This window comes from Augochlora pura, chromosome 11, assembly GCF_028453695.1.
Source record: "Augochlora pura isolate Apur16 chromosome 11, APUR_v2.2.1, whole genome shotgun sequence".
In the NCBI taxonomy this organism is placed as follows: domain Eukaryota; kingdom Metazoa; phylum Arthropoda; class Insecta; order Hymenoptera; family Halictidae; genus Augochlora; species Augochlora pura.
The window spans coordinates 6,373,854-6,398,233 of record NC_135782.1 but is presented as its reverse complement, the minus strand read 5'-3'; the positions used below and the strand labels follow the sequence as shown (position 1 = coordinate 6,398,233).

The 24,380-nt window shown below is 32.0% G+C and overlaps 5 protein-coding genes across 14 annotated transcripts in view; 3 read left to right on the top strand and 2 right to left on the bottom strand.

Moving 5' to 3' along the window:
- LOC144476876 (uncharacterized) overlaps window positions 1–2,472 on the top strand; it is a 97,847-nt gene extending 95,375 nt beyond the window's left edge. For 2 of the 3 annotated variants that reach the window (XM_078194187.1, XM_078194186.1), the window contains exons 15-17: window positions 63–604; window positions 836–1,013; window positions 1,782–1,921. In XM_078194187.1, the coding sequence (XP_078050313.1) occupies window positions 63–604; window positions 836–1,007 (714 nt within the window). In that variant the 3' untranslated portion in view covers window positions 1,008–1,013; window positions 1,782–1,921. Of the gene's footprint in view, window positions 1–62; window positions 605–835; window positions 1,014–1,781 lie in introns of all 3 variants that reach the window. The other variant, XM_078194188.1, reaches the window with a different exon arrangement.
- Window positions 2,473–2,841: 369 nt separating this feature from the next.
- LOC144476877 (excitatory amino acid transporter 3) lies at window positions 2,842–4,926 on the top strand. Of its 2 annotated transcripts, none has more exons than XM_078194189.1 (9): window positions 2,842–3,131; window positions 3,211–3,388; window positions 3,462–3,504; window positions 3,574–3,610; window positions 3,704–3,887; window positions 3,965–4,198; window positions 4,266–4,457; window positions 4,514–4,648; window positions 4,727–4,926. In XM_078194189.1, the coding sequence occupies exons 1-9, from the start codon at window positions 2,894–2,896 to the stop codon at window positions 4,851–4,853; spliced, it is 1,368 nt and encodes a 455-aa protein (XP_078050315.1). In that variant the 5' UTR covers window positions 2,842–2,893; the 3' UTR covers window positions 4,854–4,926. The 2 variants fall into 2 exon arrangements, with proteins under 2 accessions (XP_078050315.1, XP_078050317.1); XM_078194191.1 differs by having other exon boundaries at window positions 4,609–4,648; window positions 4,727–4,844.
- A 1,838-nt stretch (window positions 4,927–6,764) lies between these two features.
- Window positions 6,765–11,955, top strand: Swm (Zinc finger protein swm). Of its 3 annotated transcripts, none has more exons than XM_078195037.1 (10): window positions 6,765–6,944; window positions 7,752–7,870; window positions 7,952–8,249; window positions 8,503–8,661; window positions 8,744–9,102; window positions 9,181–9,429; window positions 9,500–10,015; window positions 10,088–10,875; window positions 11,005–11,259; window positions 11,441–11,955. In XM_078195037.1, the coding sequence occupies exons 1-10, from the start codon at window positions 6,886–6,888 to the stop codon at window positions 11,519–11,521; spliced, it is 2,883 nt and encodes a 960-aa protein (XP_078051163.1). In that variant the 5' UTR covers window positions 6,765–6,885; the 3' UTR covers window positions 11,522–11,955. The 3 variants fall into 3 exon arrangements, with proteins under 3 accessions (XP_078051163.1, XP_078051162.1, XP_078051161.1); XM_078195036.1 differs by having other exon boundaries at window positions 8,500–8,661; XM_078195035.1 differs by having other exon boundaries at window positions 8,488–8,661.
- An 823-nt stretch (window positions 11,956–12,778) lies between these two features.
- On the bottom strand, window positions 12,779–15,813 carry LOC144477345 (sodium/bile acid cotransporter 7). Of its 4 annotated transcripts, none has more exons than XM_078195042.1 (6): window positions 14,875–15,809; window positions 14,605–14,750; window positions 14,301–14,527; window positions 14,073–14,216; window positions 13,762–14,011; window positions 12,779–13,339 (listed from the first exon to the last, which is right to left on the bottom strand). In XM_078195042.1, exons 2-6 carry the CDS (start codon window positions 14,726–14,728, stop codon window positions 13,095–13,097), a joined length of 990 nt encoding a protein of 329 aa, XP_078051168.1. In that variant the 5' UTR covers window positions 14,729–14,750; window positions 14,875–15,809; the 3' UTR covers window positions 12,779–13,094. The 4 variants fall into 4 exon arrangements, with proteins under 4 accessions (XP_078051168.1, XP_078051167.1, XP_078051166.1 ...); XM_078195041.1 differs by having other exon boundaries at window positions 14,593–14,750; window positions 15,459–15,807; XM_078195040.1 differs by having other exon boundaries at window positions 14,593–14,750; window positions 14,875–15,805.
- Window positions 15,814–16,177: 364 nt separating this feature from the next.
- Window positions 16,178–24,363, bottom strand: LOC144477344 (wee1-like protein kinase 1-A). 2 transcript variants are annotated; one of them, XM_078195038.1, is made up of 5 exons: window positions 24,259–24,363; window positions 23,039–23,788; window positions 20,601–20,919; window positions 19,593–20,475; window positions 16,178–18,739 (listed from the first exon to the last, which is right to left on the bottom strand). In XM_078195038.1, exons 2-5 carry the CDS (start codon window positions 23,292–23,294, stop codon window positions 18,422–18,424), a joined length of 1,776 nt encoding a protein of 591 aa, XP_078051164.1. In that variant the 5' UTR covers window positions 23,295–23,788; window positions 24,259–24,363; the 3' UTR covers window positions 16,178–18,421. The 2 variants fall into 2 exon arrangements, with proteins under 2 accessions (XP_078051164.1, XP_078051165.1); XM_078195039.1 differs by having other exon boundaries at window positions 23,966–24,350.
- Window positions 24,364–24,380: the final 17 nt, after the last annotated feature.

The window sequence follows — 24,380 nt, the reverse complement described above, 5'->3', positions numbered from 1 at the left end:
CACACGCTATGATCACAGATCACACGAAAGACCAGACCGTTATCTGACTCCTATAATTTTAGACACCATTATCTTTCACGCAACAACTACAACAATGCTCGAGAGGAGCGAAGAGCAGACCGCTCAGCAAACTTTTGTCGCCCTTGAAAAGTGAACCACAGAGCCCGATCTATGCTTCGCCACCTCATTCGCCGTTAAGCGATAGCCTGATACCCTATTCGCCTACGAACACCACCAGTCCGCCGAGCGCCCAAACAGCAGCGAACGTGATACAAAATCAGTTGGGGGTTTCCCTAATAACCGGAAATCAAAACGTACCGTACAAGGCCCAACTGTCCGGTTACAATCATACACCAGCTATCTACGAGCCGATCAACATAAAGACCGAAATCATCGATAAAAATGACGTTAGCAAACCATTCGAATTGACGAACGAAATGTTAGGCTTAAATGTTAGCAAAGAGAAGAAGAATGGACTGGACGAGAAGAGGAACTCGGCCGATACTCATTTCACTAGAGATACACATATGAGGATAATTTTGGGGAACAGTGGAGCTGGTGTTGGCAGGAGTGTAAAACACACTTCTGACCATACGCCTGCCAGGTAATCTTTTATCTTATAATTTAGTATTTAAATATTTTATGTAAGACGTATTGCAAATTCTTTAGAAACACTTCATGATAGTTGTTCACTCCTGTTACTTGCATGTTACAGACACAAAGTAATTGAAGTTGGACAGTTATTATGATCATACACTTTTATTAATATAATCGAGTGTAATATAAAATTTTATAGTTAAGGATAATAAGTTAAGACAACAATTTTTCATTTCAGTGCAAGTAACGCAAAACCAAAGCGCAATGGTTTGGTATCCAACCCAGCCATGAGACTAGTAGCAGGTGTTAGAAATGGAATTGAGAATGCAACTAATAGGAATAAACCCATTACGACGCGAGTAAATGGATTTCAGTGGAAAGCAGAGGCACGAAAGGAAACACCTTTGTAGGGAAAGGTATTGAATCAGTTTTACTTTTTAAGGATCGCAGGAAACATCTTTTGATCATGAAAGCAATGTGTCTTTACCTTGAACAAATGTAAAAAAAAAAAAACAAAATAAATCATAGAAGCCTTAAAAAACTGTCATTGTATAAACAAATAGAACAATATATTTGTTGTATCTCTTACAATGCACCATATTATTTCATTATGCTTCATGAATATATACAGTTTCCATTGAATTGTACACTTAGAATTAGATTCTAAATATTTTTCTTCCTTGAGTTTCATTTGATTTGTTTGTCGATTTTCATTTAAAGATTGTTGTATGAGTTCTTAGGTTTCCTTTTTTGTTTTGAAAGTTTAGTTGTAGCCTCGTGAAATGATATTACAATATCCGAATGATTACACAATTTATAAAAAAATAGATGTAGACAATCCTTATGCACTGTAATTGCAGTGTCCAATTTTGGAAGTGGTATCAGTAGATTATTTGTATTCCTTTTTACTAAATCATGACTTATACATTTTTGCATGGTCAAGAATAACTATGTATAACATTAGATTTTGCAATACAGTTCTACGCTTAGCAACAGTGAGTTTTGAAAATTTTAATTTTCTAATCTTTTCAGAATAACTGGTCCCACTAATCTATGTTTAAGTGTGTCTGTGTTGTGTCAAGTTTATGCAAATGATTAATTAATCGTTAAATGTAAGAATGTTTAATTGTGGCTGATGCCATCAGAGCAAATATCTAATCGCGATCTTAATTTCTGTGATATAGGTTGTGTTAACAGAAACACCTCAGCAGGACACCGGAATCCGTTACTGTGGCTGGCGAATCGTAATTACCAAAAAGCGAAAGTCAATAAACAAATTTTTCTCTTTTTATTTGAGCAAAATCAAATTACCTCACCTGAAAAAGTGAAGCACAAGAGAGAAAGGTCTATAAAGAACCCTGATTACAGAGGAAATTGAGTAATATACGGAATAAAAAACCAAATATTAAACAACATAGGAAAATATGTAGATTTAGATATGTAAACTTACGAAACATACTTTGTATAAATGTAACGTTAATAAATTTCTTTACTGATCTCACTAATAAACTTCATATAAACGACAGTTTAACTAATTATTGGAACTTTAAGGATTAATAGTAATCATTTTACTGGAGAAACGATAATAGATTATTTGAGATTCTTTTTTCTTCAGAAGACTGGATGCAGACGAAATGCATAATGTGATGTTTTAACGATTAACTTGGAAGACGATACAGAATTGTAAAGATATGTATAAATTATATTAAATGATTAAAGATATATAGCATGGTAATGCGAACTCAGTTACAAATACGTAAGATTATGGCCTGAAAATTTAAAGAAAAAAACGTGTGTAAATACACATCCTTCATGTATTGTGCACGATCATATTTATTATATTGTAATAGGTGCAAAATAAATAAAAGACAAAATATCAACACTTATCGTTTGTTATTTGTTTACTATTACTATTATTACTACTATTACAATTATTACTATTACTATTCCTACTACTATTAGTTTCAGTCAAATTAATGATTACACCTACAGCATTATAAAAGGATGTAAGTATATCCACTGTAATAAGATATCTTACTGTTATTCTATACTTTTAAGAAGCAGAATACTGGAATAAATACTTCACAATATGGTAAATGCATATTAGATTATGCACTACCAGTTAGGGATAAACGAAAGATAAGAATGCTTATCGTTTGTAGATGTAAGATACTATAAAATCTTATATAATTAATACTCTCATAGAAGGAAATGGGACTTGATTTTCTTAGTACAAAATGCAAATCTGTGGTACATTATATGCATTAAATTTTATTTCTGCGACCTAATAATAAATATGAAGGTGACAAAGATTCTGTTAAAGCAAAAAATAATATTAAAAACAATTCTTGGTGTGTGTGCTGGAATTATATTGGGTAGTATACTTAAAAGTTTTACTGTTCAACCATGGTCAAAACGAAGCATTATGTATCTCAAGTTCCCTGGAGAACTATTTATGAGGTTGGTTAATTGTTTAATATTGCCTCTTCTCATATCTACCATTGTGAGTGCTACTTGTAATTTAAATAAGTCAGGTAAATACAAAATAAATCAAATAAATAATACCTTGTTTAAAAGAAGATATAATATTTACTATACAGTTTGAATTGATAGGTAAAATTGGATTAATGGTATTGTACTATTACATAACGACAACAATACTTGGAATAACATTGAGTGTAATACTTGTTCAAACAATAAAGCCTGGAGAAATATTGAAAAATCAAAATATTGTATCAGAAAATTCAACCCGTCATTTCATGACAGTTGATACAATTTTAGATCTGTTTCGGTACTTCATTTCTATATTTCATACAGATTAATTATTTCACATTTTTATTTAATTTCGTTCTGTTGTATCACAGCAATTTGATCCCAGATAACTTGGTCAACGCGTGTTTGAGTCAGGTAACAGAATCGTTTATTCTAAATAAATATTACTATTGATATGTAACACTGATAAGTACACTGTTTTAGTATCAAACTGTGTTAGAAATACCAGAGAATAAGTCCGGTATGTTTGAATAATAATAGAGGAAATTTTATCTTAAATATAGTGAAATGATTTTTGAAATATGTAGTATTTCATAGTTGTGCCTTCTTGCAGTACCATTAACTGAATGGCAAATACATTATAGGAATGCACCAGGAACAAATGTCTTAGGCTTAGTTTTTTTTAGTATAATGTTGGGTCTAGCTATTGGAAAAATTAATGAAAAAGGTGAACCTTTAAAAGAATTCTTTCATTCTTTGTCAGAAGCTATGATGAAGATCATGAATTGGACAATAATGTAAATATAATTATCATTGATGTGTTATAAACTGATTATTCATGATTATTGTATAAAGGAATATATACATTATTTAGGATAGTGCCAGTAAGCGTATTATTTCTGATCTCAGCAAAAATTCTCGAAGTGGAAGATTTTGGAAGTATAATACAACGATTAGGTGTTTATATGCTAACCGTATTTAGTGGTTTGATTATACAAGGTTTTATATTAATCCCCAGTGTGTATTTTATGTGCACACGACAATCTCCATACAAAGTAATATCCAAACTTGGACCAGCATTTGCTACTGCATTTGGAACATCATCAAGGTAATTAATTGATATATAAAATTATTTTTATTCAAAAAGTTATGAATTACTAAAAATTGAAGTTTAGTACAGCTACAGTTCCTGTAACAATTGCATGCTTGGAAAGCATTGGAATATCGTCTAAAATAACTAAATTTATTGTTCCAATCGGTGCTACAATAAATATGGATGGTATAGCATTATACGAAAATATTGGTGCAATTTTTATAATTCAGTTACACGGACTACAATATTCGCTGTTCAGAATTATAATAATAAGGTATGTATTGTTACAAGTAACAACAAAGAATAATTATATCTGAGTAATTATTTTAGTATTACATGCACTGTATCATGTATTGGTGCTGCTGGTCTACCTAGCGGTGGTTATGTAATGTTAATAATGGTTCTTAATTCTGTGGGGGTTCCAGCAGAAGATGTTTCATTAATAATTGCAATAGATTGGTTTGTGTAAGCATCTACTAACACATATTATTATATATAACATAACTCTTAATTAATGTGTTCAACTAAAATATTACATTCCAGAGATCGTATAAGAACCACAATTAATATTATAGCCGATGCTCTGGGAGCTGGTATAATAAATCATTACTATAATCTAAATAAAGAACCCTCTGTACCAGAAGAATTTGAATTATGTAACTCGAATTAATATTGTACCGTATTGTATGTATAAAATAGAAGTAGGATATTACTATTGAAAAGACTTACATTAAATAGTTTTTGCTTGCACAGTTCTCTCCGTTCTTGAACCCTTTAGTTTCAGCTTACCTTTACACTATAATGAAAGTATAAACGGCGCGAATATTTTCAAACAACAATTCCAAGTTACACAATACAGTTTGACCAATCACTGATGCAAGTTAAAATTTGAGACAGATCAGGACTGATCAAAAGATAGACTTCTCATTGGTTCATTTTATATTATACAGGCTGACCAATTTGAAATAACACAAACACAGCATTTTGTTTTGTACAGGTTATTCAAGTTTAAATAAAACAAAGTTACACGAAATTTAAAAATTAGTCACTACATGTTTCTATTTAAGTTAGGACTTGAAATTAACTACACGAGAGAGACAACATTTTAATCTACGCAATTTCATGAATTATTATCACAGTATGCCTCCCCCACCATTTTAATGCGCAGCCAACTTCGCGCAGTTGATTTAGGAAAAGAACGGACGGTGATCGAGAGAGACAGAACGAAAGTAGGAAACTCTATGTGTGAGTTTACACACAGAATATTTTTTTGTCACAAAAATCTTCTAATGTAAATGACTTAATTAATAATTAAAACGTCTATCACGATTCAACTACTTACTATTTCGGATTCGAAAAATTACTAAATATTCTTCAGACATTTCAAAATAAGGATGTACAGCGTTTTTCTTTAAATTATCATTGTTTTGTAGCAAAAGAAATTCAGAAAATTCGCGCTCCGTGAATTGTTCTTCACTTAAAAGCCGCGTATTGCATTTTTACTAAGGAAAAAGTTACTTCTAGTAAACTCGAGAACCCCTCACACAATAATGACAGATATCACACTTTCAAAATAAATCCATCGAAACAATTTGAAGACTTTTCGAACATCGAATAGCAGTTCAAAACTTTTTTATGCGTTAACGATTTAAATGAAAGGTGACTTTGTTAATCTTACCATTCCACGTGAACGTGATGATGATGATGTCAAGAATTATGATAGTGCACAGTTTCAGCAACCTTACTGATGGCTTTTGAATTTCATGAAAAATAACATTTATACGTTAAATTTTACATTTCGAGCAAATAATTATCTTTCAAAAAAAGACATGAAGACATTATTTACTTACAACATTCTTTCATTCTCTCGCGCTAACAGTCAGGACAATGAAATAATTAGCGCTAGGCTACAACCTGTTCAACTTGTCGAAATATTGTTTACAAATTCACTGGTAAATGTGGCTGATAACTCTACGAGGCGAAAAGTACAAGTCGAATATCGCGCTGTATGTTTCAGATGGAGCACCAGGCGTACAGAAGCGCAAAAAGAGTGAGATCGCAAGCATGGTAAAGGGAAAAGAGTTACATTAGCGGTCGTCGTGACTGTTTCACTTGTTTTGTACTGATGTCCACTCTCTTGCTCATTCGTTACTACCTCTCTGTATATAAAACTGTGAGGGCAGCACTGCATAGCTGTGAAGCGTCGACCAATTACAGAAAGACAGTTTCTCTGTACCATACCTCAAATTTCTGAGCCTTTCACCCCTGGCATAGTGCAATATAGTGAGACAATACTGTACGCGTTTAACACAACTCAGATCTATGTTATACAAGATCTCGCTTGTAATGTCTAATTCAAATAGTTTCACACTATGTTCATGACGTACAAATCAGTGACGCATGCGCGCTGACAATTAATTCTCGAAAAAACAATCGAGTTTCATCTCTATAAGAATGCTTTATATTAATGCTGATAAACTAACAAGCGTACCTAACCTTCCTAACGAACTGCTGCCAGCGACTCCTGTAATATTTTCTAGAAACTTTGGTTTCTATCTGTGTGATCGCTGTGTGTATAGGAGTGAGATTTCAGAATGGCGACTGTCTTTACTTAGGAGAGTACTTATTCCCGCCCAGATATTGTGTAATTAACGTGTGTCTTTGAACAGTTCCATGAGTTTTTTGTCGCAAATTCACTAAAAATGATAATAGAGAATCCGGATCAATTCAAGGCGTGGCTGACCGCCGTCTTGGAGCCGCTGTAAGTAGGCCAGCTTGGCCGAGTATAGTTTTAGGTGTATGTGTATGCATTTGATGTTGTAAATGGCCGTACATGTGCTATGCTTTATACCCCATGCAGATTTATATTTACGTGTGGTAAACTCGTCTGTTTCTAAATGATCTTTGATAGATCTCGGCAAATAAGGATATCACACCAGATTTACATCATGCTTCTTCCTACCTACTATTCAAACAATAATATGCCCGACCACAATATATTTTTCGTGTATTTTATATCCAACTTATTTCACATAATTCTGGACAGCATATTTAATTTTATTGCGTTTCTATTCAAACCATTGGCTTTAACTGTATCTTAACAAATATTGTAGATGCTAAATATACTTTATATTGTAACATTCTCACATAAGTAACTTAATGACTTATTTTATAATGATTTGTTGACAGTAACAGATAATTAATATTTATTACCACTTTTAAATAAATATATATTAATTGTATTCATTTATACAATACAGGATCTTTTCTATAAATATTTTAATTGTTAATAGTTTATTGAATGAACATTTAATCAGAACAGTCAATTGCATATGTAGTGTATCTTGTGAATAGTGTTTAATACTTTCATTATTAATCTATAATGGCTTAATTATAATCATACACACAAGTTTAATCCTTAATTTGTGATTTATTAATTTAACAAATTATCATTGCTCCAATAAATATCCTAAAAATTTTATGAGCAATATACTTCAAAAGAGTAATTTAAAAGTAATGTCAAATTTCAATAGCATAAGACTTCAGTATTATTGGTTTATGTCCACAGTTGTGATGCTGATCCAGCTGCACTAGCAAAATATGTATACGCTCTCGTTAAAAAAGATAAAACATTGGAGGAATTACGAGGTGGGATGGTAGAACAACTTGATGTCTTTTTACAACAAGGTATATTCATATTCAATAAAAGTCAAGCCATAATGTTTGTGAAAACTAAAATTACAGATTAACATTGTATTATATTTTTAGAAACCAAAAACTTTGTGGAGCTATTATTCAAAACATTGGAAACTCAAGAGTATATACTTCCACCTGCAAAAAATGACCCAGATGGCGGTGGGACACCACCTGGTGTAAATCCACCACCACCTGCATTAGCAATTGAAAAAATAGCTGAAAGTACAATTCCTGTTACATCTATCAATACAAATCCTCCAGTTCCACTCCAAATAAATGGATCTGCGCCCATGTCAATCGGCAAACGTGAAACTAGGAAATCGGATTCCGAAAAAGTTGACAAAGAGAAGGAAAAACGTTCTCGAAGTCGGTAAGTTTCTTCAATAGAATTATTAAACGACGTTATTGAATAGTACCAGGGAAAATCATCTTCCTTCGTGAAATTGCAAACAATATAGAAGTTAGTAGTATTGACTTTCTTTTTAACTACAATAGGAAAGTCAGTTGATATTGATTTCTACAAAGTCTGCAAATTCATTAAGAAAAAATTCATTTTCCAAAGTCTGACCTAGTAACAGAAAAGCTCACAACAAATCCTTAACGTAAAGTTTATACTCCAGAAGTGGTCGAATGAGATCCAGGACAAGATCGCGTTCACGTTCGTGGGAGAGAGATAGGCGTAGGTCTCGAAGTAGAGAACACATTCGTCGTGATAGGGAACGCGACAGAAGTCGACCATGGAGGAACGAATCACCACCAAATACGAGACGTCATGACCGCAGGTTCATAGATTATTTTTACCAAATAATGAGTTACCGAAACTAATGAATTTCCTTTACTTATGAAGTTTAATGCTTTATACAGGCGGAGTAGGAGTCGTAGTACGTCACCTATACGACCGAGAATACGGGACGGTCCTGACAATCGTGATCACAGAGCACGATTTAGGAATAGGTCCCCAACTCCTCTTCGATCAAGATCTCGATCAAGATCATTAGATCGCAAGAAGATAGACCGTTCTGATAGAATGGATGTAGACAGATCAGATAGAATTGAAGGAAGTCCTGGTGGAGGTACCCCGACACAGGACAGTAATCATGGAGACGTGGATATGCGGTTATCTACTACTAGTCAGTCAATTCAAAGCGTCGTTGCTGTCGCTTCTAATGTACCAAATAGCCAACCAGGATTCCAGGCAAAGAGGAGGTGCAGAGATTTTGATGGTTTGTATTTAATTATTTCATACAATCGCATTGGCAAAAAAGATATATTACTATTAGCTCTCCAACTTATACTTTCAGAAAAAGGATACTGTATGAGAGGTGATCTGTGTCCTTATGATCATGGTACAGATCCAGTTGTATTAGAAGATGTAGCTTTAAGTCGCGTTTTGACTTTTGGTCCACATAGTGCGCAAGCACCAGGGACTGTACCTGTAACAGCAGTACCAGAACCACCTCAAGGACCTAATGGAAATGCTCCACCGCAACATCTCCCTCTTGCTAGTTTACCTCCACCTCATTTAAGAAATCAACACCACTCCAATATGGGTAAGAATCTCTTAAAATGCAAATTTTTAAGTCTTGCAGTGCGACAATTACTTTCTAACCATTTCTACAGATGCATTTGCAGAATACAATCCAGATGCACCAAGTATGGAACCTCGAATGCCATGGGGAAGACATCCCCAACCGGGACCTGGTATTTATGGAAGAGGGCAAAGAGAATTAATTAGTGTGCCAGTAATTCCGCATACGAACTCGTCTGAAATCACACATACTCAAACTAATCCACTAAAGCGTAAACAAGCATTCGATTTCAATCGTCTCGGACCAAAACAGCGAGTAGTGCATAATCCAGCCAACTGTTCTCTAGAACTGAAAAAGGTTCCCCGTATTCTGAACAATATAACTCAACTGAATAATCATTTCTCAAAATTCGGTAAAATTGTAAATATTCAAGTTAATTTCGGTGGAGATCCGGAAGGGGCGTTGGTTACCTTCCAGTTACCAGCTGAAGCAAAAGCTGCATACAGAAGCACCGAGGCTGTTTTGAATAATAGATTTATCAAAGTGTTTTGGCACAACAATGTTAATAACAACGCAGCTGGAGGCGCCATTGAAAATGTACCACCAGGTAAATTGACACATTTCTTAGGTCTAACTGATATTTCTAACTTAATCTAATCTTATATATTATGTTACTTAGGATGCCGTCCATCCGTAAAAGAACGATTAGGAGCAGCTGTAACTACATCAGCAAAAACTGAAGAGAATGAATATATTCCAACTCGTCGTTCAACTGAAGAACAGCAAGTCACCCAAAATTTGGCCCCAACATCGCCAAAAACTACCACCGCTCCTACTAGAGAAGAAAAGGTTCTTGCAATAAAAAAGACTCAAGAAATTTTAGCAGCTAAGGAAACCCTAAAGAAAAAACAGGAAGAGAAGCGTAAAGAGGCATTAAAATTAACGGCCGATTTACGTAAAAGGAAACAAGAATTGTTAGACAAGCATTTAATAGAAATACGAGCATTAATTGAGAAAGCTGAAAAGAATCCAGAACAAAAAGATGCCATTATGACAACGATAAAGAACTTGCAACAATCGATCGACAATTTACGCAAAGATCTAGCAGCGAATGGTCAAATTGGTGGAAATAAAACGCAAGTAAAATCAAGAGAACAAACTCAGAAAGAGATTTTAGACGCCGAATTAGACTTAATGACTGCACAACAAGAAGGACAAGATGCCGGGGAGTTGCAAAAAAGACTAAACGAGCTGCGAGCTCAAGCTGCTGCGCTAGGTTTAAATGCAGGTCCAACTGTTGGTAGAGGTACAAGAGCAAGTAGAATTATAAGAGGCGCCCATGCGGTATCATATAGAGGTCGTGGTAGAGGGAGTTTTACCCACGTTTCGGTAGATCATAGACCTACAAGTCTTCTAGTCTCTGGTTACGAAACCGAAGAAAAGGCTGAAGTTTTGACGCATTTTCAAGTAAGAATTAATTTACAACTTATTTCATGCTTGATAAACAAACTCTTCATATTGAAAAACATTTGAAATTTTATCCGTACATACGTGTTACCTCAATTATAATTAATTTTTACGTCAATTGTATTTCAGCAATTTGGAGAAATAGTGAATCAAATAGTAGACGATGCAACGCCTTCAATTGTGATCAATTTCAAGTCAAGGAAAGAAGCCGAAGTAGCTTTAGTAAAGGGACGCACATTTCAGGATAGATTACTTTCTATTACATGGGTCTCTGGGCAGCATTTACATCGTGGCGGTGGTAGTAGCAATGCGAATTCATCTGTACAACTTTCTTCACGTTCTGAACAAGCGCCGCCTACCACTGACGAAGAAATTGATTTAGAAGTAAGCTTTTAAAAATACATAAGAATATAAGCACCTTCTGATATAAGAATCCATTTTATACTTTATAGATCAAAGAATTAACTTCATTTTTAAAATCTAGATGCACAGAGTTTTCATTTTTCTTTACGACGTTGGATAGAACAAAAGATGCTTATAAATAAGAAATTTTCACTTGTGATAGGGTAACGCAGAAGCATTACTACTCGAGGAAAACGAAGAAGAAGAGGATGAAGATGGCGAATCCCGAAGCTGGCGACGATAGCAGCGTCAGCGTTATTCGTGACGAAAACTTAATACCAGCTACAATGACTGTGTGATGATATGGGCAAATCAATACATGATGCTCAGCGCCTGCGCCACTGTTGCACCATCGTTTGATGCATTAAATGCCATGATTTTCACGAAAAAGTCAGGTTACAAGCTCATACACGTTATCATGAGTGTTACACTATTTGTTAATATTATTAAATATATGCGTGTTCGCATTATGACGGTATAAGAAAAAGAAAGTATATACCGTGTCGAATCGCGCGTCGCAAAATAGAAAACTGATATGCAAGTTTCCAACAACAACAAAACACAAAATTAACCAAATTTATCCCATTATTTGTAGAATAAAATCGCTATGTTTTGTATGGGAAACATCTTATTCTGAATTCAAAGTCCTTTTTCTTTTTTGGTAGAACAATGACAAATTGTCTCTTGTTATTTCTTTTAAAGATATAAATCGACGATAAACAGTAGCCAGACTTTTAGGAATAAGTAGAATCTTATAATTTTCAGAAGTTTTACAATCGAAAGTGAGGAAACTATATTTATAACTTGTAAGATACAAATACAATTTATTATAATAATTACTACATAAGATAATAGCGTACAACGCTTCGAAGTAGTGTAATTTTTTTGGTTTTTCTTTCTCTTTTTTCTACTTTTACTTGATGTACTATTTAAAGATTGTTCCTGTAATGATGTACAGTGTAATGTATAATTGTCATGATTTCCTTTTATCAAATGTCAATGAACGCTAAGTTGATTAGAATTGAAAAAACAAAGCTTATTCGTGCATAATTTTACGCTAGTTGTTTTAATATACACTGAGCAAAATGATATACATATAGTTGTAACATAAAAATTCTTAAATTAGTTTCCAAGGTAAGTATTCAATTTTGCAATAACCGTGACACGTAACACATTTTTATGTGAATCGTAGAGAAAAGAAAATCACAGACTATGTTTTAACGCCTTCGGCATTTCGTTATACATATGAATAAACTTATTTGATACATTTTGAAAATAACTTGGAGTAAACACCTACCCAGTATTCTGTTAAGTGTTCCACTTTTCAAAGACTTTAAAATCTTGATCTATTTTAGTAAGAATTCTTGTGTTGTCTTGTTCAATTAAAATTTTTGATACTAGCTTCTAAGGCAACTGTGCAGTGTAATAAATTAAATTACGGAGATATAACTTTTTTTATAATATTGGATGCTATGAATCTGTATTTTGAAGAAACTCTGTATAAATGAAATTCAAAAGATTTATTTGTTATATTAAACAGAAATAAACAGAAATTATTTCATAAAAGTTCTGTTAATGCTTTGTTCAAAATTTTGTTTCTTACGTTCATGGTTTACTAACACTAAATGTCTTCAATTTGAAACTGCTATAAGAAATAACGTTTACTTTTAATACTGATTCTAAGAATAATATAGTTACACACCAACTAAAATATTAATTAAAACGTCAAAAACTAAATACAGAACATGCACTCAATTTTAACAAAAAACAATTAAAAGAAATGGACATGAAGTTATTTATATTACCCACATAACATATTATGGGGACAACCAACTAGCTAACAAACTACCTAACAATAATTGTGCAACTGGTAGAATAGACAATGGTAAGTTTACTGCTGGACCATGAGCTGAACCATGGTAAGCACCACGTAAAATCCAGCTGCCAAGACCAACCGACTTGTGAGTACTCGTAAAAAGCGCAGCTAGTAAGATGTCCCGTGGTAACCATCGAGAGCACAATATCCAACACAAGCAGCTAACAAATAGTTGTCCCACGCAAGCTTGAACATAAAAAATACTAACACTATAATGAACTGGGAAATACATGCATGTAGTATACTGTTAGTTACTGTGACTATTTCATACTGGATAAGAAATTATTAAACTTCTATATCAGATAATATAATAAGAAATTAATTTTCTATATTAAATAATCAAAACTATTGAAATTATTTTTAACTTTCTTTTTGTTTATAAATTTTTGAACATTGTTGAAACAAAGTTATTGTATTAAAGTAACATTGTCGAAGTAAAGTAAAAAGAATTCTAAAGTTAGTTTAAAACACCTTCCCAACAATACTTCATTAAATGTTAATTAAATAAGATCATGCAACAGAATTATACAGCACTGTTCACAACATTTGACATTGAATAATTATCTTGTATACATAAAAAAACATATTACAAATATTAGCAAACTCACCAATTACAATGCATAATAACACATCAATGGCTTGCAGAGATGACGCATCCACTGAAACAGCATCACAGAACCAGTGATATGCTGTAGCCAATAACAATCCTTGAGAAAACCATGGAGATTTAATTTTGAAACAGAAATCATATTTTAAAATATATACTTGGACTAAAATACCGATGGCTAATGGTATAATTGTACTGTAAATAGTTTCTTTGACATTAACACCAACCAAGGGAGGCGTAGATGCTCCCAGCTGTAATGGGAATAACATTTTTCACTTAAGTAATCAGTGCAAACAGAAATGTTGAACTTACCACAAAGTACAATAGTACAGGAGAGATAAACAACCCTCCAAAATGAGAAACTAAAGTTATTACAATACTTGTTGATAAGTCTGCTTGTGCTAGTCGACATAGAACAATGCTTGTATTAAATGGAGGTGGCATACAGTAAAGTACCTGAAAATAAAAATTCATAATAATCTATATATTTTAAATTGAATATAATGCAATACTAGTAAAAGAATATTTTTGTTTATTTACTTCCATTCCTTTCAGTAGCCACATGTTGACATTTGCATAAGTTAATAGGCACACTCCCAATCTCATCAAAAAGGGCATTAACACATAAATAAAAGTCATTGTAAATATCAAAAGAGGCGCATTGCTTAATGTTAAGTATAGTGATTTAGGATCACATATCAACCCTGCTTCTAGGTATGTTAAAGGCACAGCAAAATATCGAATTATTATATTCCCATTAAAAACCCCTGTAATATATAACATTATAAAGTTCTAATATAAATAGAAATAGATGTATTTCAATGGCAAGTACCATTTGTTTTACCCAAATGTGGTCTAATAGATGCAAATATCATACATAACAGCATTGACAAAAAATATCCATATCGATATAAAAGTTCATTGTGCCTTTTTTTTTGTTGACCTTCTTGTGAAAGTTTTAAATACATTATTATTTAATTTACGACATACCTGCAATACACAGAACATTTTATTATCATTATAATACTATTCGTATTTAACTAAGAAGGCAAATATTGATGAAATATGATTTCTATAATGAATAATATTAATATGAATAAAAAAAGGTTCGAACCATTTGCATAAAAACTATATTGTTAGGCCTACAAACAAGTTCAGCCAAACACAGCATTTTTTTCTGGATCCTCTGTAGGAATGTTTCATGCAGTCTCCTTTAAACGATTCTGTGCGTGCAGGCTTGGATGACATACTATAATTCTACGTAATCCTATTATAACATGCTTAAAATTGTATGATTAAATGAACTAAACATATGTCATTATTCATCTTCATCTTATAATAACATTATGGTATAGTATCTAAAATCATTCTCTTACAAACATATCTGTACTAAAATATTTACCACTACAATATTAGCAAAAATACTTCATTGAATAGTCCTAGTAATGGATTAAGTACAAATTACAGAATAGATAGATGCACTTGAGTAAAAGCATTATTTGTAGAATTTCTAATGCATAAAATTGTGAAACAGCATGTGCTGAAATATAATTGTGACTTTATTCACAAACTAAATCGAGATTCATTTCACTTCTCTCATAATTATATGCAATTGCAAAAAATGATAAAATTAAGGGTGCTTTGTGCCAGTTGAAGTTTATTTAAAATCGATAAAATATAAATGTTACATGTATTTACACGTTGTTTTTCACTGACAGATGTTAGAATTTGAATATTCTACAAAAAAAGAGAAATGTAAATTTAATTATTACAAGAAATAAATTTGAGATGTACATTCATTATTATTCATTACTATTTTCCGAAAATACACGTAATAATACACAACAATTAATTTTCCTCTTGTTGTATTTCGACTGATTGCATACAAGCAATGCGTCTGACTTCACTGCATCACAGTCATACATGAGTAAACAAGGAAACAGTATTGCATATATGTACTGTAAATTTTCACTTTATCACGCATGCGTGATTCAAATCAACATTTTTCTTATAAAAATGATAAAAAAAACTATATATAATGCTAGCGAAGTTATCATTTATAATTTTGCAAACAAAACACGACGTATTAGATTCAACATTTTAATAATTTATGTATAAGACCTTATAAGTACTTTATCTCAAAACATAATTTAATTATTACGAATAAATAGTAAAGGCAAACATTATTTTATACTTGATTTACAAATAAATATTATTAAAAATAAACAATACCTTTAACGATTCCATGATTAAAATATTGTATTCCTGAATGGTTCATTCCCTTTTTATCACACCAAAACCAGCTCACATGCGAAATTTTTTAAAATTATGACTTCATTAACATTGAAAAATGAATGAATGAATGAATATCTTAAGTCAATGTATTATCTTCCTAAGAAATGAATAACTATAGAAAGTTGGGTGTTAATTATCATTTATTATAATAATATTAATAATATAATAATAATAATAATAATAATAAGATTAATGAAGCAACAGTTCACAGTGTATGTTATTGTGGCACTTTACCACATATTTTACTGCCATAAGTTGGGGTCCACCCATTTTGGCACACACACGCACACACAGATAGAAGCTTAAACCGATTCATTATCGATTATACATATTCCTCTTTCCTACGAAAACTTGGTTAACTTTTATACATAGCGCAGTCTATGACTAAATACAATAACATTGGTTTGTAAACGAGGTTACACATAAATTACGAGACTCAGGGAATTAACATTATGATCGCATTACTTCTAACACTTGGATGTAACAAGAAAATTTTCTATAGGCCTAGTTTAAGGAAGCAAATTCTTACGACAAATAAATACGTAGTTTGTACCACAAACTACAACAACATACTAAAGATACTAAAACTAGTTTGCCCAGATCTTCTGTTCAATTATTCACTTTGTAAACAGTAATGCAATGCATTACACATGCTATATTCTTTCCTTTTTTTTAAAATATAAATATCAAAATGCTTCAGTAATGCAAATATAAAAAGATCACATATTAGCATGCTAAGTGATACGAGAACGTTAAATTAAGGTACAAAGACTTTGATCCTTTTTTATTAACTATAAAGCAAGTGATTTTACATGTGAGACATCAATCTGATGGCACACTAAGGAACAAGGACATTCAAGAAACGCGTTTATATGATACAAATCTTCATAATATTCTGATAAACAACTTTGACATTCCTGATCAAGAAACAAAAAAAAAACGAAGCTTTGTTACAAGAAAAACCTGAAGTAGAAAATTTCAAGAATTGTTTGTCCAATATGCAATACTTTTGAAATCGATTACATATTTAATAACTGAAACGAAACCATTATTTTTCATAATTTTATATTAGTAAATAAAATAAAGAACATCTAATTGTAGTAGTAGCATCTATACTAAAACGGGTTTTACTATACATCAGTATTTATTTAATAGATATAAAAAAAACACGAGAGAAAATTGTATAATACGAATTCGAAAGCATGCCAAAGACAATATAGGGCTACAAAAAAATATTATAAAAATAATTTAAACTTAAAACATTTTATGTGTAGAGTGGTACTCTTTAATCAGTTACGATTTTAAGAGTAGTTTCTTTTTATAAAGTATATACAAAGTGAAATTGCATTCTTAGGGTTAGGAAGTATGCTTGGATGAAGTTCTAGAGATGTAACAATCAATTTTGGAAAAAGATGTAGTCAGTATTTACTCCGCGTGACTAAGAATTTATATTGTACAATCGTTACAAAATAGCGTTAAGTTCTTAAATTGAAAACTAGACAATTTTAAATATTATTATGAAATACATGCTTGAAAAATGTATAATATGAAATGATACATACATTTAAAAGAACACGTTTTTATCTATCCGTGGATGATCTGATTATGGACAAAAAGAAAACTTATACAACTGAACATTTTGCCAAAATAACAAAAGATGGGTAATACAGACGTACCAATAATTAACCAATTAGTAATTAGACGATATACAATACTGAACTATTACTATATGTAAACATCTATATAAAAAATACAATGTACGTAGCAAATAATTTGTTGCAGTCTACTAGTTAGTACTTCAAATTATTCCTTATAGTACTTCTCGAATAAGAATGGAAAGAACAAATATCACACAATCATTTCATAATACTGCTGATCAGACGGCAAAGAAATACTGTAAAATGAATTTGTGTGTAGAAATCGTGCAAAGTAAAGCAATAAAAATTGTAACAAGAACATTGAAGGCACATAATGAACTATGCAAGTAAAATTAGTCTTATTTTGTATAAAGAAATAGATTTTTTAAAACATTTTAATATCTACTTCTTGTCTGACGCATAAGAAATCGAACACAACATACTTACTGTTATAGAATAACAGTATCAAATTACTATATTACCCACCTATGAATTAGAAGCACTAAATTCAATACCTTCATCGAGGCAAGAAAATTTACCCATGACAATTACGCAATTTCACTCTGTACATTTCGTTTCTGTATTATCAAATATCGATCAATATTTTCACTTACATATTACGGTTAATTCATATCACAATATCAAGGCACTTAAAAGAATCATATGTTCCTTAAGCACCTTTACCTCGCCCGTTTCCCTCGTTTAGTCCAGCAGAAATATAACACAGAATTAAAAATTTGTAGTGCTGTTACTTCGATTGACCTTTTTACCCAAAACCCGATTCGAAGTCCTTGTTGGTGTTGGTCTCAACTTGTAGCCTCCACCAGCGTTCAATGTATTATTAATGGCTGCCACATTTGGAGCTATGGTTTTTAAGCATTTTGCAGCTTCTTGGAGCTGTTTCGATAAAATTTCATTTTTAAGTTTCTCCGCGTTCAACTCTCGTCTAAGTTGAGCTTTTGTTTTATTTCCGAATGGACACAATACTCTGTGTTGAATGAGGCACACCGCTGAAGGCCTCATTTCAGGATTCGGATGTATCATTAACTAAAATTGTAATATATTAATAAACTTCCTGGTAATTGTATACAACAGAGCGATTCTCACCGATTTCAATGACATTGTAATATCTTGTTAAGGTCATCATTCTGAACAACTTTTTCCTGTACATGCTACTGCCGTTTGCTTCTAGTTTCTGAGATATTCACGAAAAATTATGCATATATAAATATGTGTATGCCGTGTCAACTTGTGTGTGTGAAGCAGCGACCGCCGCATATCTAATATTCCCGTATATCAGAGTGCGGCAGTGTTTAGATAAAAAATTATTTAAATAACGATACAAATAAAAGATACTTAATCCTTATTCATTATTTAAACGAATTTTCATTAGGTTTGTGTTGTAAGATAGTTATTCACAATTTCAAAAAGAAGATATAATTGAAATTCGTTGCCGTTAAGTCCGTAAGGGGGCGGAGGGGGCGGAGACTGTTTGCAATATTCTGCATCTCGCACAAATTTGAACATGTTTAGTCGGACCGGTCCTTTCCGCCCCCATGCAGACCTAATCATAAATTAACTTTGCGTGTAAATAGTGTCAGAAGTGTGTAATATGAATTGTAAAAAGCTGCAGAGTGACAACATTCATGTTGTAAACAGGAAATTTATATATTTTAGACAAAATATATTTTCGTGAATAACTCGGAAACTAAAAACGAGCATTAGTTACGCGTACGTCAAAAAGTTGTTCAAAATGGTGACCTTGTCAACATGTTTTTGGATGCCATTGAAATCGGTAAGGATCGTCCTGTTGCATGCAATTACCAATTTGTTTCTGTAAACTTCGATAAAATATAAATCTGGAATAAAAAGTATTGAATATTTTAATATATTTACTTACTTTAAGCAAATCGTTGAGATCACGACTATAATGTGGTAATTCTTTTAAATTTCCGTTCCTAATATCATGCCAATCCGGTCCATTTTTAGGCAATGGACCACCACCACCTGCTTCATAAACAGTTAGTCCTAATGCAAAGGTATCAGCTTTTGATAAATGGCTAAAATCTTCTCGTAAAATTTCGGTTGGCAAATATCTACAATCCCCTTCTTCGACTTGGGGGTTATTAACAGATGTAACATGACCTAAATCGCCTATCTTATATGTAATTTCTTCTTCAACGGTTTCTTCTTCGTCAAATCCATCGTCCGCTGAGTCGTAATTAACCGCAAGTAGCCTCTTTTCTTTTGATATGAATATGTTCCCAGGTTTGATGTCCATGTGTACTAACTGCATACTATGAATATATCTTAAACCTTCGGCAACATGTAATAAAAGTTGTCGCATTTCTGCTTCCGTGAAATGCTTATTTTCTTTTTGTAAATTGGCAATGGCGTCCGCTAAACTACCACCATTACAATACTCGTTTTGGATAATCATATGGTTATCTTCCGCCCATGCCGAATAATACCGTACAACATGTTGATGTTTACCAAGCACAGCATGCGCGTAAACTTCGTTTAAAGCATTTTTCTCGTTAATACTTCCAGCAACAGGCTTAATACTTTTTTTAATAGCGTACGTGCATCCATCTAGTCGATTGATGCATTTATAAACCGATCCGAATTCCCCAATACCAATTAAACCAAGTTCGTGGAATTCCTGATGGTATCTAGGAATATTAGAATCTTGTAATGCTACCCGTTTCGTTGCTTGCTCTATCTCGTTATCAGAGTCGTCAGAATCGACGAGCTCAAACTTGGTAATTTGAATATCAGGTGAGCTATAATTAGAAAAAACAAAAGTAAAGAAAATGATAAATTATTTGTACACATAAAATTTAACTAAAGCCTATTAATTAAACTACTAATTATTTGTACTTGTTACTACTTGTAATTGTATACGAACCCATTGAGACTACGTTTGGATCTAGTACGCTTCCTTGCAGTTAACAACATTCCATTTGGAGTAAAAGGATTTACATTAGCTGCTGGTTTGTCAGTTTTGGTTTGATAGCTACAGGGTCTTGGTTTCTCTAATGTAAATAATCTAGTACACTTGGAAGGAAATGGAGTATGCATTGCACTCTTCTCCATTAAGGTCTTAGGTGTAGCAGGAGAATCAAATAATCGTAAGGCTCTAACACGTTTATAAGGTGGACTGCATGCCAATGACAGTTTTTGTGAATTTCCATTCTCACGAGAGGGAATCCTGATCCTTGATGTTCCTACAATCACAAATATTTAAATTTTAACACGTTGCAAATTACTTCATTAAATAGGTGTAAAATTGAATAGTACCTTAATCGTGCTTTCTTTAGAAATATAAGTATTGATAAGAGAAATATATTCTTTTTACCATTACTTATATCACAAATTCATCTATATTCAACAAAAATTTTCTTAGTACAAGAAAAATTAAAGTTGACATCTCCAAAAATCATTAGATTATGGCCAAATAAAGATTAAGGCCAAAAAAATGTAGTCAGTCTGAATAATAGGTATGATATCATTCAACAAAATAAAAATGCATGCAAATGTAATGTAAGCAGAAATCTTATTAACCTCTTACCTTAGAATTTATTTGTAAGAAAGCATATGTTTGAAGACAGTTTAATTTAGTGCAACTCCATGTGAGAAGTTATCATAAAATAAAACCAAAATATTTGTTTTATTTGATATATATTATTTTATATATATTCTGTTTTATTTACTACGTATTTCATTTTTTTAAATATGTTTTATAATCTATAGGCCACTGAAATTCCTTTTTAATATTGTTTATTTTCTGATAACTCATTGTAGCATGTGTTTGAAGACAGTTTAATTTAGTGCAACTTCATGTGAGAAGTTATCATAAAATAAAACCAAAATATTTGTTTTATTTGATATATATTATTTTATATATATTCTGTTTTATTTACTACGTATTTCATTTTCTTAAATATGTTTTATAATCTATAGGCCACTGAAATTCCTTTTTAATATTGTTTATTTTCTGATAACTCATTGTAGCATGTGTTTGAAGACAGTTTAATTTAGTGCAACTCCATGTGAGAAGTTATAAAATAAAACCAAAATATTTGTTTTATTTGATATATATTATTTTATATATATTCTGTTTTATTTATTACGTATTTCATTTTTTTAAATATGTTTTATAATCTATAGGCCACTGAAATTCCTTTTTAATATTGTTTATTTCCTGATAACTCATTGTAACTACAATGATACAATTATAGATAGAGAAAAAGACAAAAGAATGTGTAAATATAATAACAATTTTGTTATCAATATTTTTAAGAAATTCATATAGTTCAAATTGTTAAATTTAAGTTTCGCATAGAAAATGTTTGTGTACAGGACTTGGCATTTTCACTTAAAGGACTAAATATTATAAAATAATTAATATAGTGCAAACATTGGAATATATGATAATAGTTTATAGCCGTATTTTATCATAATCATAAAATATTAATGATAAAAAGTGTGAAAACAGAAAATGTTTCTGAGATAACATCAGTACACAGTCTAATCATATTTACTGACTACTTATCAAGCATACCTCAAGCCAATACAAGTACATATGCATGATGTAAAACAACTGTCAAATGATAATATCAATTTTCCCACACCATGCATAATCATTACTATTTAAAACAGATAAATTTACTTATAACTAATAGTAACAGAAAATCCAAAGATCAGTACATAAAGCATCCAAAGTAAAACATGTAGCACAATCATCACGCATCAAACAAATAATCCTTGTACCATATTAACAACATCCATACATACAAAAATTTTATTTAAGATAATAAAAACTCTAGTGAAGAGCAAAAGTGATCACACATCTTTTAAAATGGTATATGGCTACAATAAAAAATTTGAAAAATGTATTTGCTATTTTTTGGTAATTTATATGCATGCAGAAAATTTCTATTTTTATATCTTTTCATTCCAAATACTAGTAAAATGAGAAAAAATGTATTTTAATGATCGTACAATGAATTAATCCCTTTTTTTACATTTATAAAAAAATTGAAGTTACTTAGACCAGTTTTAAGAAAGTTATAGCGTTTTAGGAGATGTGTGATTACTATTGCTCCTCACTGTATAAAGAATTGCAAAAAATAAATTCATACTTCATAACAGTTATAACACACATCACGAAATGTATCAGAATTTCGAAATTTTTGGAACTGGGTTATAAGCTTTAATTGAAAATTTCTTAGAAATTAAATATGACTACTATTAAAAGGTGCTTCTTAAACATACAAATGTCAATCGAAAGAGCTCAGAAAAACAATTTGAAAAGTGCAAAAAAATTCGAAAACTACTACTAGCCTGTCACGTTGCTGACCGGTGTCTTGTTGTTGTTGGTTAGCACGTTTTGATTGCTGTTACTTTCACAGTCACTACAATCCATGGTATTACTGAACGATAATTTCCTTGGTTGAAGTGGCGAACATCCAAGATCATCAGCAGAAGAATTTAAAATATCATCAACATCACAACCGGAGCTGTTCGTACGACAGCTGATATTCAGCTCTTCGTCACGAATGTCGCATGCTTCGAAATGCAACTTCTGTGCGATTTCCATGTCTTCAAAATGTCACCATTAAGTTCTTGTTAATGCTACTGTCTCGTGTGCACTATGTACACTAAACTGAAATCAGTACTAGAAATATCTTGTCAATTACGTTCGAAGCACGTTCATTCAAACAATCGCTGGTACCACGCTATGTTCGTTATGGCGGGTGGCCCGATGTTACTTGGGAAATTTCGGCCAGCCTCTTACAGACCACGTTTGAAATGGGAGGATGTAGAATCCGATATAACGTGCTCTCCTATTGGCTGCAATTACTCGCAATGGTCGAACATAGTAGCGTCATCTGCACACACATTTCAAGGGAGAGGGCCATTCGCAGAGAAATTCTAAAAACTTTGTGTCACGCTTTATGTCTTCGAAAGTTTTCACCTGGGATCGAAGGACGCTTTAAAATAAGCGATGATGATCTCCTGACGGAGAACCGATGCAAACAAATCCTGTCTTTACAACGATGACCTCATTCACCATTTAAAACATTTATATTCCTGTAATATGTAAAACTATGTGTTATATTCTATTAATTTTCATCAATTAACATGAAAAATACAGTCAACTAAAAGATTATTGCATAAAATTCATTAAATATTAAAGCCTATGATGTTCTTAACATTCTTATTCCCAAAAGTCTTATTCATAAAATTAATTTAAATTAATACACGTACCTCGTTCGAAGAATTTAGATACTAAATAGAATTACAATACTTATATTGCTTCTCGAAGATAATAAAATTTAGGAAAGCCAGACAAAAAAATGATGTGTTCCGGTTTCCTTATGAAAAACACTGTAGGTTCAATTTAAATGTAGCGTCTATTTTATATAGAAAAAAAAATTAGCATGCAATGCATATGTGTAACACATCCGAAAAAAGTCAAGGAAAAATTTTCTTTTTTACGGTTGCCCGAATAAAGGCATCCGAGCATACGTGAACAAGGAAAAATCTTTTGCGTCTTTTACCTTAACCGGACAAAGAGTCCTTTTCGTGAAAGAAGTTTTACGAAGGAGGCAGTGAAAGAATTTTTATCGAGCAGCTGCAACCTGTAGCGTTTGTACGCGTAAACGCGTAGATGTGTTAGCGT